We start from the raw sequence: 15,527 nt of genomic DNA, 5'->3' as shown, positions 1-15,527 counted from the left end.
CCCTGTCTCAAAAAAAAAAAAAAAGAAGGAAATATAAGCACTCATTTAACAACATAGTAAGGATACAAACCCATCCTTCAGGAGACTGCTGTCCTCGCTTTAGATAATGCTTATTTGCCTTGATTTGTCAAGAATTGGAATTTTGCTGACAGGTACCTGCATCCAATGTCTATTGTTGCATAATAAATCACCCCAAAACTTAATGACCTAAAACAATAGTAATCACTTAACACCTCTCACAGTTTCTATGAGAAACGTGAATGTGAGTCAGGAATTCAGGAGTGGCCCATCTGGGCAGTTTGGGCTGAAGATCTCTAATAAGGTGAAGTCAGATGTTGGCTGGGGCTATACTTAACTGAAGGTTTGACTGGGGCTAGAGAATCTTTTTCCAGGGTGGCTTGTTCACATGACTGGCAAGGTGATGCTGGTTGTTGGCTAGAGGCATCAGCCACTCTCCAGATGGGCCTCTCCACAGAGCTGCTTGAATGTCCTCGAGGCATAGCAGCTGATTTTCGACCTAGCCTCAGAAGCTATACACCATTACTACTGCTGCATTCTGTTGGTCAAAAGGCAGGAAAATGCATCTCACCTTTTGATAAAAGAATGTCAACATTTCATTGTAAAATTGGAAAATAAAGTCCCAAAGTGCCCAACACTTGTATAGCAATGTACAGCTTTTTTTAAATGCCCTATTTTTCAGATGAGGAAATTGAATCTCAGAGAGGTAGAATAGCTAGCCTGAGGTCTCATGTCTGGTGAGAAGGATGAAAGCCCGGTTCTTTTGACTCCTACTGTATGCTGGTGAAGCCTATCCAAGTTATCTCCTCCTATCTCCCATATGCTATTGTAACTAAGAATCACACTGGGTTTTTTGTGTCTCCAGCATTTTCAAGATATGTGGGGCTCTCTTCATTCAGGTGCTTTAGATATGTCCTTATGTGGTATCTCCCTGTAACTTGTCATTTTATTGAGTTAGGCTGTAGGTCTGATGGAAGTACATTTCAACTAACTAGAATCTTTCTTACAAAAGTGCTACATCAATGAAAAATGACATATTTTCCAATATCGTTCATGTCATTTGCTTCAAAAATCTCAGAGACAATAACATTACAATATATGTGTTCTTATTCTGTTTGATTATCCAGGTATTATTACATCTTACCTGTCTTTAAACAGGAAATAAGTAATCACTGCTTGCTTTCAGTAGTTTCCATATTACTTGGTCATCATAAAAAGGTTTTATCATTTTTGATGTTCTGCCTGCCGGAATTAAAATCCAGCTGCCATAATCATTTTCTGTTATTCTTGGTTTCAGGTAAAACTTCCTTTTCCTGTAGATCAAATCACAGATCTTCCAAGGAACGATTTCCAGATGATGATTAAGATGCACAAGCTAACCTCAGAACAGTTAGAGTTCATTCATGATGTCCGACGGCGCAGCAAGAACCGCATCGCAGCCCAGCGCTGCCGCAAGAGGAAACTGGACTGTATTCAGAATTTAGAATGTGAAATCCGCAAATTGGTGAGTTGACCCATCCATTGTGATCAGCAACCTGAAGTCACCAGGACTAATGTAAAGTAACAGCAATGAAAGTTGGAAAAGTAGACAGAAGAGTCACCCTTTGGGGAAGTTTGGGTTTATTTTTTAAGAAGTTTCTCAACAGAAATAATAGCTTTACATCTACTTTGTGTGTGTGTGTGTGTGTGTGTGTGTGTGTCTGCACGCGCATGCATGCGCGCAGGTGTGTAATAGTGTGTCAATATTTTATATCCTTCAGTCATTATTCATATAGAGGTAGTTATTTTTTATTTTCCATCCAACATGTGAAAATAACTGATGTTGGCCAGGCGTGGTGGCTCATGCCTGTAATCCTAGCACTTTGAAAGGCCAAGGTGGGTGGATCACTTGAGGTCAGGAGTTTGAAACCAGCCTGACCAACATGGTGAAACCTCGTCTCTACTGAAAATACAAAAAATTAGCCGGGCATGGCGGTGCGTGCCTGTAGTCCCAGCTATTTGGGAGGCTGAGGCAGGATAATCACTTGAGCAGGGGAAGTGGAGGTTGCAGTGAGTGGAGATCATGCCACTGCATTCCCGCCTGGGTGATAGAGTGAAACCCTGTCTCAAAAAAAATGAATAAATAACTGATGTTAATTATGAGCATCTATGGTCCAGGTATTCTTCTAAACTGTTTTTGTGGATGATCCCATTTAATCCTCACATTAATGCTATGACTTAGGCACTCCTTTATCCCCATTTACAGAGGAGGAAACTGCAGAAGGGCTGGATAACTTCCCAGTACTTGGTAGAACTTGAATGCAAACCCAGGTGTCTGATTCCAAATCGTGTCTTGTACCACTGCTTTCTCCTGCCTCCTGGCAGAAGAGAATGGAATAGAGCTAGGACACCCACCTGCAGAGGGGCCATTGCTCAGGAGATGATCTCCTGACATTCTTTGCAGCCCCAGGGTCCATTCTTTTGCAATTCTGCCTCAAGGTGGCTGTCATAGCCATCCCTGTGCCTGAGAGTGTTTTGTCACAGAAAACAAACTCCCGTCTCCCAGGCTCCCCCCATACTCAGAGCTATGTGCCCACGCCCCTTCTCCTTGATAAGCAACCATAAGCTACAGAAAGTAAATCCAGGTGACCTCTGGTTCCTGACTGTAGCTTTGAAGACAACCAGCTCAACCTCCTTCAGCTCCACCTTTCTGCCACCAAATAACAGAAACTCATCTGAGGTGCCATGTCTGTGTCAGGCTGAAGAAGGGGGAGGCCACGTGGTATGGTCATGATCTAAGTGTGGCTCCTCAGACTGTTTGCAGCACCTCCTGGCCTCATGGTGAGCCACCAGCTAATGAGAACGAAAGCACAAGGATGAAATGTTAGAAAAGCACAGGATATATGTTATCAAGATAGCCCTGGACTTCAGGGTTTTTTGTTGTTGTTGTTGTTGTTTTGTGGGGTTTTTTGACACTCACCATCAGGGAAAATGTCTGTGTTTAGCAGCTCCCGTCAGCAACAAAGAAAGTCCAAGCTTGTTAGTAGGACATCTCCTGCCCTTTGTGTTCCAGTCTGTAGCTACCTCGCCAGTGTCACCATCCACTCCCTTCCTAGGACTTGATCCCTGATAAAATCAAACTCTGCACTTGTGCCTATGCCATTTCCTCTCTGCCTTGGACATTCCTCTACTTTTTCTATCTCCTTTGTTCTTTACGAGTCAGGTCATGGCTGGGCACCATGGCTCACACCTGTAATCGCAGTACTTAGGGAGGCTGAGGCAGGAGGATCACTTGAGGCCGCAAGTTTGAGACTAGCCTGGGCAATATAGCAAGACCCCATCTCTAAATGAATGAATGAGTCAGGTTATGCATCACCTGTCTAGGAAACCCCTTTCCTGAGTCCCCAGTTAGGCTGGGCACCTGCCCGTGGAACCCTGATCTGACCTCTGGCTTAGTGCTTATCACTTACTCTTGGTTATCTTTACATATGTCTGTCTCCCCAGCCCTCAACTGTCAGTTCCTCAAGGACAAGGACAGTGACTTGATCATCTCTGAATATCCAGTGTTGGACCCATTGCTGGCGCCCAGAAGATGTCTATTGCCCTAAAATTTACTGGACATTGTGACTATTCAGTTCAGGGGATTATGAGTTTCTTCTTTCTTTCAAATATTTCTTTAACATTGTTTAACGTTGTTAAACAACAAAATTAAATTTAAATCACATAAGGAGATGACATTCCTGCTGGTGAGCGTGGGTCTTCTGAAAGCCTGCTGGGCTTAGGTAGTTAAGTCCACTGGGTGTGAGTCTGCAGGGGCCTCGGCACATGTCTATAGTGCCCTGCACTCCGCTTAAGGTGGTGAGATAACTTCAGTCACCCACATTTGAGAAACGCCTGGTTTTGGGAATTTGCATTTTGCTTAGTGTAATTTTGTGATACTGAACAAATAAAATCCAAGCCACAGACCAGGCAGATATCTAAAGCACTTTGCTAGCATTTTTCAACTAAAAAGCCAAAAGAGCATCATCTAGTTCTCCAACCACTTTTTGGCATCCCTTTAAATAATGCGTTGTGTTTCAGTGCTGAATAAGAACACATTCATCAGTGTACGTCTGTGACTGAGAGCTTCATGGTTTTAACCAAGGCATGATTTGCGATGCGTTTCCTGCTGCTGTCGCACTCAGCACCTCATTTTCTTCCCCCTAGAAAGTGGCCTGGAACATTTAACAGATGAGTAGGCCTGGAGGGGTCAGTGCTTTGGCCAGGGCAATGTGGCAGAATGATCCTGGGGTTCCTCTCCCAGCACCCAAGCAGTATTGCCCCTCACTTTGTAGATTTCTGTACTAAAAGGGGAGAGCTCCAGGTTGCACAGCCACCCATATAAGTTTTTTCCCTAAGGAGACATCCCAGATGTGTTTTGTTTCTTATCCACCACCCTGTGGTGAGGATGCTATGTCCTGACAGGGATGGCGCTGGTGGGCGGAGCAGCTTCCACCTCTCCCCAAGTGCCTCCCTGCCCAGTCCCCAGCAGGCCCTGCACTCACTCCCCACTCCCACGCCGTCTCCCACACACCCGCCACTCAGCTGTCGCAAACTCACATAATATATTTCTCTCAAGTTGCACTTGTACATCTGTTTATTTTTCATCTTTAAAACATATTTTCTTGATAAATTTATAAATATTTTAGCAGGTGCCCTTTCCCAATGTAAATCTCTCTTTCCGACACACATGCCCACGCCGCCTGCCAGATCGCGTTCATGTTACGGCACATGCAGCTCCCGTGTCGGAGACCCATTCCTTGTGCGTGTCGCATGCCTGCTCCTCCCTTTCTCCTCTTCATTTTCTCTCCCATCCTCTTCTCCTGGTGCTTGCAAAGGGTTGGTGAGAACTGACTTCATGCTGCTTCAGATGCCCCTTTTCTTCATCCACTTCATTGTGTGTGCCTCATGGAACCCCATCTCCTCCCCTCACCCTCGCACAATTTTTTTTTTTTTTTGAGATGAAGTCTCGCTCTGTCGCCCAGACTGGAGTGCAGTGGTGCAATCTCGGCTCACTGCAACCTCCACCTCCCGGGTTCAAGCAATTCTCGTGTCTCAGCCTCCTAAGTAGCTGGGATTATAAGCATGCACCAACACACCCAGCTAAATTTTTGTATTTTTAGTAGAGGCAGGGTTTCACCATGTTGGCCAGGCTGGTCTCAAACTCCTGACCTCAAGTAATCTGCCCATCTCAGCCCCGCAAAGTGCTGGGATTACAGGTATGACCCACCATGCCCAGCCCCCTTCTCACAAATGTTGATGGTAAAACCTTAATTAGTCTCCAGTCTGCCGCTGAAGTCATCTCTCTATTGGGATGGTGAATTTCAGTAACACAGGAGCATGTGTAGGATTTTGTTTAAGGAGAAGAACATCTCAGAACCTTGGGCTAGTACGCAAGGGTTCAGGCTCCATCCTTACTTCTCCCTTCCCAAGTCGGGGAGAATTGCTGCTCCAGACTTCACTTTCCCCAGCTGTCCTAGGGAGGGTCCCTTCTGTTCAGTCTGCTCTGCTACCAAGGCCAGAGAGCCTGCTGATACTGGGTTGTATATGAAACTCCGTATGTTAGGCAACGATAGGAAATTGCTGATGACTTTTTTTTTGTCTTTTTTTTTTAATAAACTTTTTTTTGGTGGGGGGAGACAGGGTCTCGCTGTGTCACCCAGCGTGAGTGCTGTAGCACCATCTCGCTCACTGCAGCTTCCACCACCCGGGCACAAGTGATCCTCCCACCTCAGCCTCCCAAGAAGCTGAACTACAGGCGTGTGCCACCACACCTGGCTAATTTTTGTATTTTTTGTAGAGAAGGGGTTTTACCATGTTGCCCAAGCTGGTCTCAAACTCCTGAGCTCAAGCGATCTGCACAACTTGGCCTCCCATAGTGCTGGGATTACAGGTGGGAGCCACTGCACCCAGTCTGACTTACTTTTTTAGGAGCAGTTTTAGGTTCACAGCAAAATTGAACACACTATACAGAGAGTTCCCATATGGTCCTGTTTCCACACACACAGCCTCCCCCCACTGTCAACATCCCCCACAAAGTGGTACATGTGTTAGTCAATGAACCTACACTGACACATCATTATCACCCAAGTCCATAGTTTGCATTAGAATTCACTCTCAGTGTTGTACGTTCTATGGTTTTGGACAAATGTATAATGACATGGATCACCAGTATAGTGTTATACAGAGTGGTTTCACTGCCCCCAAATCCTCTGTGCTCCGCCTGTTCAACCCCCTTTACCCCTAGCAACCACAGATCTTTTTACTGCCTCCATAGTTTTGCCTTTTTCGAAATGTCATATAGTTGGAATGGTAGATTTTTGCCTTTCAAAAATGGCAACCTGATACATTTGGGGGAGATTTTCAGTCACAAGATCGGGACTGAGAGTTTTTCGTTTAACTCTCTACAAACCCCAAATTCCAGGAAACCAAAACATTGACTCTGAAGTTTTCTGATTGGTGACGATTTTGCCGGTTGTTTGCCCGGGCCTTGGAGAGGGATGAAGAGATATCCTGGGGAAGGTGTTGGCGTCAGATGGGAGGTGTGGCAGAAGCCCGTCTCTGGGCCCCCTGAATATGTATCTTTAAGTTTCTAGAGCCTGACCTAGTCATTCTTCAGTTACATTATAATGGAGGATGCAAAACAAAGGCTGGAAAACCTCCTGAAACGAGGCCTTCTGTCCTCCAATTCAGGTTTGATCAACCCTTCTCTTTTTTTCTCTACTGTCCAGGTGTGTGAGAAAGAGAAACTGTTGTCAGAGAGGAATCAGCTGAAAGCATGCATGGGGGAACTGTTGGACAACTTCTCCTGCCTTTCCCAGGAAGTCTGCCGAGACATCCAGAGCCCCGAGCAGATCCAGGCCCTGCATCGGTATTGTCCTGTCCTCAGACCCATGGACTTGCCCACGGCCTCCAGTATTAACCCTGCGCCCTTGGGTGCTGAGCAGAACATTGCGGCCTCCCAATGCGCAGTGGGGGAAAATGTGCCCTGCTGCTTGGAGCCAGGTGCGGCTCCCCCCGGACCCCCCTGGGCACCCAGCAACACCTCCGAGAATTGTACCTCTGGGAGGAGACTAGAAGGCACTGACCCGGCAACCTTCTCAGAGAGAGGACCTCCTCTTGAACCCAGGAGCCAAACAGTGACCGTGGACTTCTGCCAGGAAATGACTGATAAGTGTACAACTGACGAACAGCCCAGGAAAGATTACACCTAGTGACTCGGCCCTGCCTCCCAGTCCACACACCTCTCCCATTCAGGCGTTCTTCAGTCAGCCTGTGGCACTGTTCATCTGCTGTCCCGAAGAAACCGAGAACACATTTGGTGCACACTACAGCGGTCTTAGCAGCAATACTGTTCCGAAGTATTCTCTCCTCTTCTCGAGCAGGAGCGATAGATAGTTACCTTCACAATGGTGCTACCCCTTGCCCAGGCAAGGAAAGACAGCAGTGATGACACTGTCTGTCTGTGGCTCAATTTCAGTCTTCACAGGGATAGACTACAACACCTCTAGGCCCCAACCACGGATTTTTTTTCTCAGTGGCCCATGTCACAAACCCTATCTCAGGAATTTCTTCTGAATGTTCAATTTTTTTCATTGAAGACAGCTTCTATACACATCAAAGTTTTATAGCTAGACTGTACATATTATATATAATATATATATAAATATATATATATATATATATCCATATGCAAAAGTCCTGCATGCCTCAACTTTCTCATCCTAAAACTGGAAACTTATTTCTTGTTTAGAAACAGGTTCCAACATTCCTCTTCTTTTGTCTCTGATGCTAGAACTAGTTTGGTAACTGTTAACATGGTCATTTTTCTTGCTTCACAGTTCAATTTTCAATTTGTACTTATTTATGGACAAAATTCAGTGTTGGAAGCTTTTTCCCAAGGCTTTATTTCAGATTTCTTTTTCGTTTGGTTTGGTTTTGGCACCGCCAAGTGGTGTCATTTGAGCATTGTGGGTTTGTTTTTTGTTTGTTTGGGGGGTTTTGTTTGTTTTTGTTTTTGTTTTTTTCCTTGCAGATACTGTACAGTAATGGTCAACTTTGCCACTTGCACTGAGTTTTGGGTCAAACCTATTTTCTTAAATGAAGTTGTAACTTCGGTATAACTCAAGTATACTGTATATTCTTTGCTTTTAGTTAAAAAAGTAAAACATTTTAGCTAATTAAAAAGCACTCAGGTGATAATTATGTAGGAAAAACAATCTTGCCAAATAATGAATTCATCCTAGGATGTGTAGACAATAATCTGCTTGAATATTTTTATATTTCACCTCCTCCCCACCTTTCCCTAAGCAAAGTTTAAATGCAGATAGAGAGTTCAGAGTTGATGCTGGATGTTCAGATTCCTAAGTGGGGAGAGAGTTTGGACATCTCACTCAAAAGTACATCAGAAAAACAGGAATCCGTGATTTTATACCAGAACTCAGCAGGCATTGGCTCCTAGAAATCAAGTTAGAACGTTTTCACCCAGGGAGTAAGTCCCATTCATTTCAACACGTCCTGAGGCCTCGGCTTGCTCTCGGAAGTGTTGTGCAGTAGGACCTGCTCCCCTGAAGGATGGGGCCAACCAGCCACTGGCTTTCCTGCCCAGGCTCGGCCTCCCAGGACATCTGGCCAGAGGGGATTTGAATCACAGCCCCGAAGGTCCTGCCTTCACCCCGTTGGGAGAGAGAGCAGGGCATCCTGACATCTGCGATCCATCCCTGACACAGGCTGACACATTCTTTCTCCTTTCCTTCTCCAAAGGCTTGGAGTTTTCTTCTGAGGTTTTTCTGCCAGTGTCTTGTCTGAAGGCAGACTTCATTCTGAGGCTTTGGACAAGCCATCACCTGGAACCCTCCCTGTCCCCTTCCCGAATCACACACATACCCTACCCTCACCTGATGATAATTTTCTCTTCTTGCTGCAAAACTGGTTGGCTTGCAACCCAGAGAGAGCAGCTTCCCTTGGTTCTGGGGCCGTGTTGGCCCCAGCCACGTTTACAGGAAGGTGTGCCCCAGAGGAGGAGGAATCAGCTCCCTCACTCCAGTGGCCTTGGGTCCAGGTCTCACTGAGCAGCCCAAGGGCCACTCCAGCCCGGCTGGGGAAGAGAGTCCTGAACGGTTTGATGTGGGGATGGGGTGGTGGGCAGTGGGGAATAGATGGTTGACTTTGTTTCTTTATTTGTGCCATTGTTTGGACAATATTAAAGCTGCATGTAAACGGGGAAATTAGTATATGATGTAGGCTAAAAGTGAAATCATAGTAACATATGTTTTAGTATTATTAACTTTTTTCTGTACAAATATTAGCACTAAATGTTTAAATATGTATGAATGCCAGAAATTTGTCAGTTCATGCAGTAGGAAAAAAAAGAAAAGGCTTTTCTTTTTAAACAGTTCCACTTTTAAAACCTGCCTCTGGGTTTTTGTTTTTTCTCGTGTGTGTGTGTGTGTGTGTGTGTGTGTGTGTGTGTGTGTGCGCGCGCTTGTCTGAAACAGACCTTGATAAAGCTCTGTGTTGGAGCTGCTGGTTTTTGTTATGGTTGTTGGAATTTCTTGGCCTACTAGGACAGTTGTGTGCTTCACCGTGAGGTTTGCCTTTGTGGAAAACTGGTGACAGCGAGAATATAAACTCAATGTGAATCACGTGATACTTCACAGGCATATGTTACGGTGGAGTCAGCTGACAGTATTTTGTGTTTTAACTCTATCGTTGCCTTTCCAAGTGACCTCTCCTCTTCTTTTAAAAAAAGAACACTTTCTGCTCATATCATAACCAGGTCCAACCCAGCTTCTTGGCATGAGGTTTACCCTGGTAACAACTCACGTGCAACTGGTAGTCTTGACCACATTCCTTCCATTTCCCCAGGTTTCTGTGGTTCAGTAGCCCAGACCTGTTTGGCAGCCATTTCTAGGAGGGGCGGGGTCTCTTTATTTCTCTCCATTTCTCTCCACCCTCAGACCTCACCTTCCTCCCACCCACCCCTGCCTTGCTTTTCTTCCTCTTCCCCCAACCTAACTTCTGCCATGGGAACTGGTTAAAAACAGTGCTCTAAAAACCATTTTCCAATTTCATAGAGATTTCTATAAAGTTATTTGATTCATAATCCACCATGAACAGTGACTAGCTTCGTGCAGTTGTTCATGCGATGTGTGTGTGTCTTTTCCTATTCAGAACTATGTGCTTGTCAAAATTATTTCTGGGTTGATTCAAAGGGAGGACTTGCTGGGGACCAGAATCCAAACGGCCTCAAGTGGAATTTTAAAACCCAGCCTGTCTCTTTTCCCTGGGATCCGTCGGTCAACCCCACGCCTTTTAGGAAAAAGAAAAGCGAGTGAACAGCAAGGAAGAGTGTTTGCACAGTACAGTAACATTTGGTTGTTCTTAAGGCTCTTTTCTTACAAAAATAAGAGACCCTCCAACCACGGGCTGTTTAGGAGGATGCCTGCTTGGGTCTCCGAATGGCTGGGGTAGGAATGGTTGTTGGGGCAGAGCCAGTGGAGGTGACCCTGAGACTAATGAACATCCCACCTAAATCCAGTCCTCCCCTTGGATCTGCCTTTGTCCTGCTTGTGTCTCCAGGCAACCTCTCTTCAAGTTGGTGTTGGTCAGGCTTTGGGCAGGTGAGTGCTTTGCTGTATGTGTTTGTTTCTCTGCGTTATCTGGGGGTGCCTTGATTAAAATCGAACTTTATTACATACTGATTCTGGAACAAAACAGTTGTTAGAAAAACTTTAAAAAAAAAAAAAACCGACAAAGTTACGAGGCCATCCTGCTACTTCTCTTCTGAGTTCCCAGCAATGACTCAGGCGTAAGAGATGATGCTGCAGTGGAAAACCTGACTGTGTGTGTCTGCAACTGAATGTTGTGCGAGTAATTTATTAACTGTCTTTCTAAAGGTTTGCTGCTTTTAAGATGCACTATAATTCGGGATGTAATCCTTATATTGCTTTTCCAAGGAAGTGAAAAAAAGGCTAGTGATTAGTATGCCAACTGCCACTACTCCTTCAAAAGGAGCCAGGACCAGCGACAAGACTCATGAGAGGACTGGCTAAAGTGAAGTGTGCACAGTGTGAATTTTAGTGCTGTTGTCAAGAGGCCTAAACCCACATTTTCTCTTTTAATATTTTATGATTGCCATCAAAGAAGAAGAAAAAGAAGGAACAAAGGTTTGAAAATGATAAACCTGTTAAGACACCAAAAACTCCTGTCCCGTGAAGCTGCTTGACATCCTGTGGAGTAGCATAATCCTCTCAAAATGAGGAAGAGCTGCCTGCAAAGCTTTCTCAAGTCCCTGTTTGGCTACCTACTTCTCTACATTATGCCCCATTTAAACTAGGAGCTGTTTTAGAAATGACTTCAAACTGCTCCACTGTTGCTTACAGTTTAGGAGGAGTCTCAGATCCAGAAGGAGCAAAAATCAAGTTCGGTCCTCAAATGACTGTAAATAGACTAAAGAACAAGGTGGTTTTTGTTTTTGTTTTTGTTTTTGTTTTTTAAGAATAAAGCTGTTCGTTGTATCAGGAGTTAGTGTTTCTTCCCCAAATTGAAGACTGTGTTGGAAGTGCAATTTCTGGTGAGTCAGTCCACAATACAATGCCCCGTGTGGAGTTGGTATTCATACAGGAAGTCTGTGTGCACGAGGCATTGTGTGTTGAAAGTGTATGTTTATAGTACTGCCCGAGCCATCTCATGACCCCAGCATCCAAAACCGATGCTGTAGAACAGAACATATTTGTACACAAATAGTGTGTGCAGATAGCATTTGTACATAGAAAAGTCTTATTGTGGCAGATTGAGGATAAATTATTCAACTGACGGTGCAAAAACATTACTTGCAAAGAAAAGTAAGTTTATAGTATTTTCCTACACTCCACCCTGGGAGATGATATTTCTATCAAATGAGTATCAGTGCATTTTAAATGTAATATGAAAACGATGCTGCCATTTTGTGAAGAATACCCACTTGGTTGCAGAGGCCAACTTTCATAGCTTTGATTTAATGTTGTGACATGGTGTATGCATTTCGCTGTCAAGCAATGGATAAACAGCTCTGACTTTCATTCTCATTCCAGTTTATTGACCTCAGATAAAACACTGGCCCTTCTTAGAAGCAGAAGTGTGCACCAAGACCATTCATTTCAGGTAGACTCACATTCAGTGCCAAGTGCTCCCATGGGAATAATCAGATGCATATGTTGCGAAAGAGTGAAGGGACTTGGACAAAGAGGGGTTTTCCTACAGATGGATGCTCAGTCTTCTACCAAAACATGTTTGGAGGCAGAAGTATGACCTCCCCTTAAGTCCCAACAATGTATTTTGTGTGTGCAAATCCTGGGATGCCCATTCACGCTCTGACATAAAGACATGGCACCTCTAGTGAGTGATCAGGAAGATTCCATATGCATTTGGGAGCTTCAGGTGCTTGTTAGACACAGTGAGCCATTCAAGGCAGGCACCACCTTTGCTAGTGAGGCCAAGAGGGCCTGTGACAATTTGTTCCAGAACCAGTCTGATGCAAGTGCACCTCTAATATATGCCTTACAAACTCCAGAGGCCATATTCAAAACAGGGTCTTCTCAGTGTATGCAAGGGGCTGCAGCCCCTCTTCTCTTCCTCCCCAGGTTGAACAATACGGACAGTTTTCACACATATCTACCTGTATAACCCTCTGTACCTCTCATAACTGGTCAACGACTGTAACAGGTTACATCAGGTGTTTTTCTACATACTTTTTACACAGATTCTATGCGATTAATGTAATTTAATTCAATGCATCATTTTATTGTACTAGTTCTTAGGCTTGTCCTTATTTTTTTCTAAGTGATTGTGGTTTTTCTCGTGGTTTTTATTGTAAAAATGAAAGGCTGTTGATGCTTATTCTCTGTAACTAAGAATTTTTACCTTTTGGGGAAAAAAAGCATTGCTATGAACTAATGAATTGAAACTTCATTTACTCATTGTAAATACACTATTGTGCAAAAAAAATTTTCACTCAATTGAATTGCTAGTGTTAACTGAATTTTGTCTAGACACCATTTCTGTTGATGAAATAAAGACATATCATTATGCATTGTAAACTGATTTTCTCTGCCTCTGATCCCTGTGTTCCAAATTACAGAGTGAGAAACCTCAGGATATCTTTTTTCCTAGAGGCCGTTTCTCTTGCTCTAGTTTGGACCCTTACTTACTACCTGATTAATCTGATTAGGAATCTTTAAAATTTGATAATATTAATGTGATTCCTAAACTCTGAATTTTAAAAATCCCTAGTGCCTGTGAGAGTAGATAAAAGGCTTTAAACCCAATTTCTCGGTTTTGATATTGTGCTATCACTATGCAGAATGTTACACGGGAGAAAACTGGATGATGGGTATCATTTCTTGCAACTGCATGTGAATCTGCAATTATATCCAAATAGGCTTAATTTTTAAAAAACTAGATGAAAGTAAATGAGAAAGCATTAAACCAACACCAAGATGCAATGAGTTGCAAGGAAAGATGTTTAGAATTGTGGCTGAGGAATCCATACAGCCATGCATTGGTTAGTGAAGGGGGTACGTTCTGAGAAATGCATCCTTACGCAATTTCATATTGTGAGAACATCAGGGTGTGCCACATCAACCTAGATGGGAAAGCCTATGACACACCTAGACTACATGTTCCTAGGTTGCAAACTTGTGCAGCATGTAACTGTACTGGATATGGTAGGCAATTGTAGCACCAGGGTAAGTATTTGTGTATCTTCTTAACATAGAAAAGTTGCAGTAAAAATAGGGTTTACAATCTTATGGAACCACTGTCATATATTCGTTCCATCATTGACCAAAATATGGTTGTGCCATGCATGACTGTACAGTTCAAAAGTTGTATTCTAAAAGTGTATTTGATAGTTATGTCTTAGATTTTGATGTAAAGAGAAAACAAGATAGATATCAAATGGTGGGCAGGTCGAGTGACCATGAGCGAACACTGGACTGGAGCTCGGAGGTGAGAGAAAGCCACCAGAGCAGAGCAGGGGCGGTCTGAGCTGTCAGCGAGGCTGTAATGAGTGCATGCGCATGGTGTCCGGGCAGGGCAGGGCTGTGCTGCCGAGATTCACGCTTCAAGGAGTGCATGCGACCGCCAGATGGGAAAACTGAAATTAAAAGCTGCCAAGTTCTGCTCCCTCGGGCGAGTCTCCATGGGCACCTATGGAGTCAAGGAAGGCTTCCTGAGAGCAGGTCATGGGTTTTGCAAATGTGTGCTGCTGTGACATCACAGTCATAACATTTTCGGTACAAGAGGTGGATTACCTACGCCTGAAGATGTGAAGTTAATCCACTCTGAGAAAAACAGGTGGGTCAGAGTCCCAAAATTTTCTGTGGGAAAACCTGGTAATTTAGAACTGATGGTCATTTGCACCTTCAACCCTGACATTTGCTCTTGTGATACAAATAATGGTCATGCATTGAAGGAAAATAAACCTCACCAGCTGTTGCGTCCTGCAAAACAGGCGTCCCCGAGCCCTGGGCCGCAGACAGGTTCCGGTCCATGACCTGTTAGGAACAGGCCGCACGGCAGGAGGCGAGCAGCTGGGGAGTGAACATTACTGCCTGAGCTCCACCTCCTGCCCCATCAGCGGTGGCACTGGATTCCCATAGGAGCGCGAACCCTACTGTGAACGGTGCATGTGCGGGATCTGGGTTGCAGCTCCTTATGAGACTCTAATGCCTGATGATCTGAGGTGGAACGGTTTCATCCCGAAAACATCCCCCCACCCCAGCTACCTCTGGTCCGCGGAAAATTGTCTTCCACGATACCAGTCCCTGGTGCCAAAAAGGTTGGGAATCGCAGCTACAAAAGAGCTTTTAAGCACTGTCCAGCCCCAGGTGGACAGCAGCCATTTTCTTTCCTACTTTACATGTGCTTCTTATGGGAAATTTGTATCTGCCTCTGGGGCAGTGAGGACAGGTTCCTTCTACACCAGGCCCTGCCAGCAGTTTTGTTGTATGTATTTGGAAATAACTGAGCTGTTCTTTGAAATCATTTTAGAGTCTTTCACTCTTCTCCAACCCACCACCTCACCCAACTCTGCCCCACCACTTGGGATGCATTAGCAAGATTGTACTTAATGTTTAACACCAGCTGGGGAAGGTGCCGTGAGCAGAAATGGGTTTCCAATTCTCCTCACTGAGCACCTATGCCTTCGTGGTACAAGTCAACACAATACTTCCTGGTGTCAAAAAATCAAGGCCCAAAGAGATGGAGAAAGCCACACATCCCATTACGCAAGTGTCTTTCATTTCACTCAAGAGCATGACACCTCCTGTCTCCACACCCATCCCTGGTTCCTGCAGATCCTGCCACACATCTGCCACTGGCCTGCTTAGCCACAAAGAGGCATTGCTGATTCTCCATGGCTAGTTCTTACTCTTCTTGAAGACAAGTGCATCCCTGAGACAGTGCCCTTCATCCCGAAGCAGTGAATGGAAACCTTCAGAGATATGCTA

At 44.6% G+C, this 15,527-nt stretch overlaps 1 protein-coding gene across 2 annotated transcripts in view; it reads left to right on the top strand.

Annotated features, from left to right (window-relative positions):
* The window catches only part of BACH2 (BTB domain and CNC homolog 2), a 374,233-nt gene extending 361,121 nt beyond the window's left edge, over positions 1 to 13,112 (top strand). The window contains exons 6-7 of one of the 2 annotated variants that reach the window (XM_030809473.1): positions 1,316 to 1,522; positions 6,768 to 13,112. In XM_030809473.1, coding sequence (XP_030665333.1) covers positions 1,316 to 1,522; positions 6,768 to 7,250 — 690 coding nt within the window. In that variant the 3' untranslated portion in view covers positions 7,251 to 13,112. The remainder of the gene's footprint in view (positions 1 to 1,315; positions 1,523 to 6,767) is intronic. The other variant, XM_030809474.1, reaches the window with a different exon arrangement.
* Positions 13,113 to 15,527: the final 2,415 nt, after the last annotated feature.

The sequence above is a fragment of the Nomascus leucogenys genome, chromosome 3, assembly GCF_006542625.1.
Source record: "Nomascus leucogenys isolate Asia chromosome 3, Asia_NLE_v1, whole genome shotgun sequence".
Taxonomy (NCBI): Eukaryota; Metazoa; Chordata; class Mammalia; order Primates; family Hylobatidae; genus Nomascus; species Nomascus leucogenys.
Note: the sequence above shows the minus strand (reverse complement) of the source record. Positions and strands in the feature narration are given on the sequence as shown.